Below are 2,982 nucleotides of genomic sequence, written 5' to 3' on the forward strand. Positions count from 1 at the left end.
AAACAAGTTGACATATGTCATTCTAAAATTAGGTATATAATAACTAACCATGACAAAGGACCACTGTGAGTAACATTTGATGCTGCTAATAAAAAATGCATGATCAATCCTTAAAGAAGTAGATTATTAAAGCAGAGGTGAGAGAAAGCATGAAGAACTCTAGACCCTGGAAGTGTGGAATTTAATTGATAAGCTCTGCAGAAGTCACAGTTATTTGTGGCCAGTCATATATCCTTATAGGAGCCATTCTTTGCCTGCTTCCAGAGTTAATATCTGAAAAATAACTGCTGGACTGTACTGATGTCCTATTGTGGCAGAAGGAGAAAAGTGTCTCATTGAAAGTGACTCTCACAAGTGGAGAGACATAAGTGGGTGTTAGGCATGGACACAGAGGTGTTATCATAAGTTTCTCTCCTAGAGGGGACAGCAAGTCTCATCAGCAGTTGTGACATTCCTCCAAAACACGAGATTGAATTTTCTGCGTAGTAATAGCTACAGAATTGTAAACCCCAAAAAGCAATGCATGACAGTCAGCTTGTGCTTTAACAATCTTGTATATGTGTGTGTATGTGTGTGTGTGTCTATATATATCTCTCTCTCTCTCCACACATTTGTTTGTAGATACTTAGAATTTTTTTTTATTCTTAAGAAACTGTTAATCATAGTATCACTAGGAAGTGAGAATAAAAAACCAGGATGTGGGAAAGAAAAGGAAATATTTTAATCTATCTTACTTTTTACATTTCCATAGAGACCCAATGTTTTATTACAACAATGTATATTTTTATAATGTAAAAATAATGTATTGTTATGAATGCAAAAGTGCATAAAAGAATAATTATTCCCCATATGTGCATATACACCTTCCTATCCTTCACACACACACATTCAACTCATATGTAACATGTAAAACCATAAATCTTCTGTATCTATGTCTATGTTTTGTTGGTAGATTATAGCTTTTCATTGATCTGAAATTGACTTTACTATAAAGCTACTAAAGTTAAATACAGTTCTCATAGAGAGATCTTTTATTTGACTTATAAAGAAAGATACACTGATTTTACTTCAAAAGCACATTTCTTCTGATCAGTTTCCAAAAAGCTTGTTTCACATCCTTGTTCCTCAAACTATAGATGATGGGGTTCAACATAGGGCTTACAAAAGTGTAGAAAACAGCAATGACTTTGGATTGTTCCACTGACTTGTCCGTGGGAGGTCTAACGTACATGCAGAACAGGGTCCCATAAAACACAGTCACTGCCACCAGGTGGGACCCACAGGTGGAGAACGCTTTGTGCCTGCCTTCGGCAGAACGCATCCTCAGGATGGCAATGAGAATGAAGATGTAGGTGATGAGGATTATAAGGAGGGAGTTGGAGAGGTTGAATCCTGCTACCACAAACATGGATGTCTCCTTAATGAAAGTGTCAGAGCAGGAGAGTCGGATGAGGGGTGGGTCAGCACAATAGAAGTGATTAATGATATTGGAACCACAGAAGGTCAGGTGGTATGTCCACATGGTTTCCATCAGGCCACTAAGGAACCCATAGACATATGGACCAGCAATCAGGCGAATACAGAGCACTTTGGACATCTTGCTGCTATAAAGCAAAGGGCTACAGATGGCCACGTACCTATCATAGGCCATTACAGCTAGCATATAATATTCAGTAATCACCATGGCAATGAAAAAATAGCACTGGACTAAACAAGCAGCATAGGAAATGGTTTTCTTGTCTGATAAAAAGTTCACCAACATCTTAGGGGTCACATTAGTGGAATAACACAAATCCAAGCAGGACAAACTGGCAAGAAAGAAGTACATGGGGGTGTGGAGGCGTGAATCTATCCTGATCAACACCAACATCCCAAGGTTCCCCACCACAGTGATCAAGTAGATTACCAGGAACAGCACAAAGAGGATGGGCTGAAGCTCTGGAAGATCTGTTAATCCCAAGAGAATGAATTCAGTCACCAAGGTAGAATTTCCTCTGACCATTTCCTTAGGTGCCAGCATTTTTCACTTAAATGGATTAAAATAAATCAGGAAAGTGAAAGAGAAGTCCATTACATGTTTTCTTTTCTATCTTTCTCCTTATTCTCTCTCTCTCTTTCTTTCTCTCTCACTCTCTCTCACATAGCCAGTTAAGCATGACTCCAGGATATAGGGCCTGGTTGTCTTAAAAAGACAAAGGCTCCAATTAACTGTGTGTATAATATGCAGATGATTCCTAAAAAGAATGGTTTCTGTGTTACCAATGTCTTTTGGAATGGGGAAATAGTGTCCTAAAGTTTGCTGAAAAATGGATTAAGCCACCGACTGCCCCTTTCATTTGACTATACAAGCATGAGCTTCCTTTATAATAGTAGTCCCCAACCTTTTTGGCACCAAGGACCAGTTTTGTGGAAGATAAGTTTTCCATTGCATAGGGGTTGGAGGGTGGGGTGGTTGGGGATAATCAAGCATTAGATTCTCACAAGGGCATGCAACCTACATCCCTGGCATGTGTATGCAGTTCACAATAGGGTTGATGCTCCTATGAGAATCTATTGCCAACGCTGATCTGACAAGAGGCACAACTCAGGCAGGAATGCTCACTTGCTGGTAGCTCACCTGCTGTGCGACCCAGTTGCTAAAAGGCCATGGACCTTACCTGGGGGTTAGGGACCCCTGCTTTAGAGCCTCCACCTTTGAGAATTTCATTGCCTACATGCTGTATCAGAGAGTCCAGAATTTTAAGTGTTTGAAGGAAATTCTCTCTTTTGTTTTGTTTTGTTTTCCATATTTTTTTTTACTGCCATACTATAACTTGCAAAAGCAAGTCATTTCTCTGTGAATAAACCAAAGATAACAAAGGCCTATATGAATTACTAATGAAGGAATTTTCAGTAGCAGGTGTTTGTGGAGTAAAGCAAGAGAAGTTGCCAAATGTTATTTCATAGCTCTTATCTACTGGTCCATGTATGCTTTAATTTATC

At 39.2% G+C, this 2,982-nt stretch overlaps 1 protein-coding gene across 1 annotated transcript; it reads right to left on the minus strand.

Annotated features, from left to right (window-relative positions):
* Positions 1-1,063: 1,063 nt before the first annotated feature.
* On the minus strand, positions 1,064-2,020 carry LOC135270184 (olfactory receptor 5M5). The gene has a single exon (XM_064365518.1). The coding sequence runs from the start codon at positions 2,018-2,020 to the stop codon at positions 1,064-1,066; it is 957 nt and encodes a 318-aa protein (XP_064221588.1).
* Positions 2,021-2,982: the final 962 nt, after the last annotated feature.

Source organism: Aotus nancymaae, unplaced genomic scaffold, assembly GCF_030222135.1.
Source record: "Aotus nancymaae isolate 86718 unplaced genomic scaffold, 86718_ANA_hifiasm-v0.15.2.pri h1tg000059l, whole genome shotgun sequence".
NCBI lineage: Eukaryota > Metazoa > Chordata > Mammalia > Primates > Aotidae > Aotus > Aotus nancymaae.

Bases quoted from the DNA above. Each gene is read 5' to 3' on its own strand.
- LOC135270184 (XM_064365518.1), bottom strand. From the start codon at position 2,020: ATGCTGGCACCTAAGGAAATGGTCAGAGGAAATTCTACCTTGGTGACT.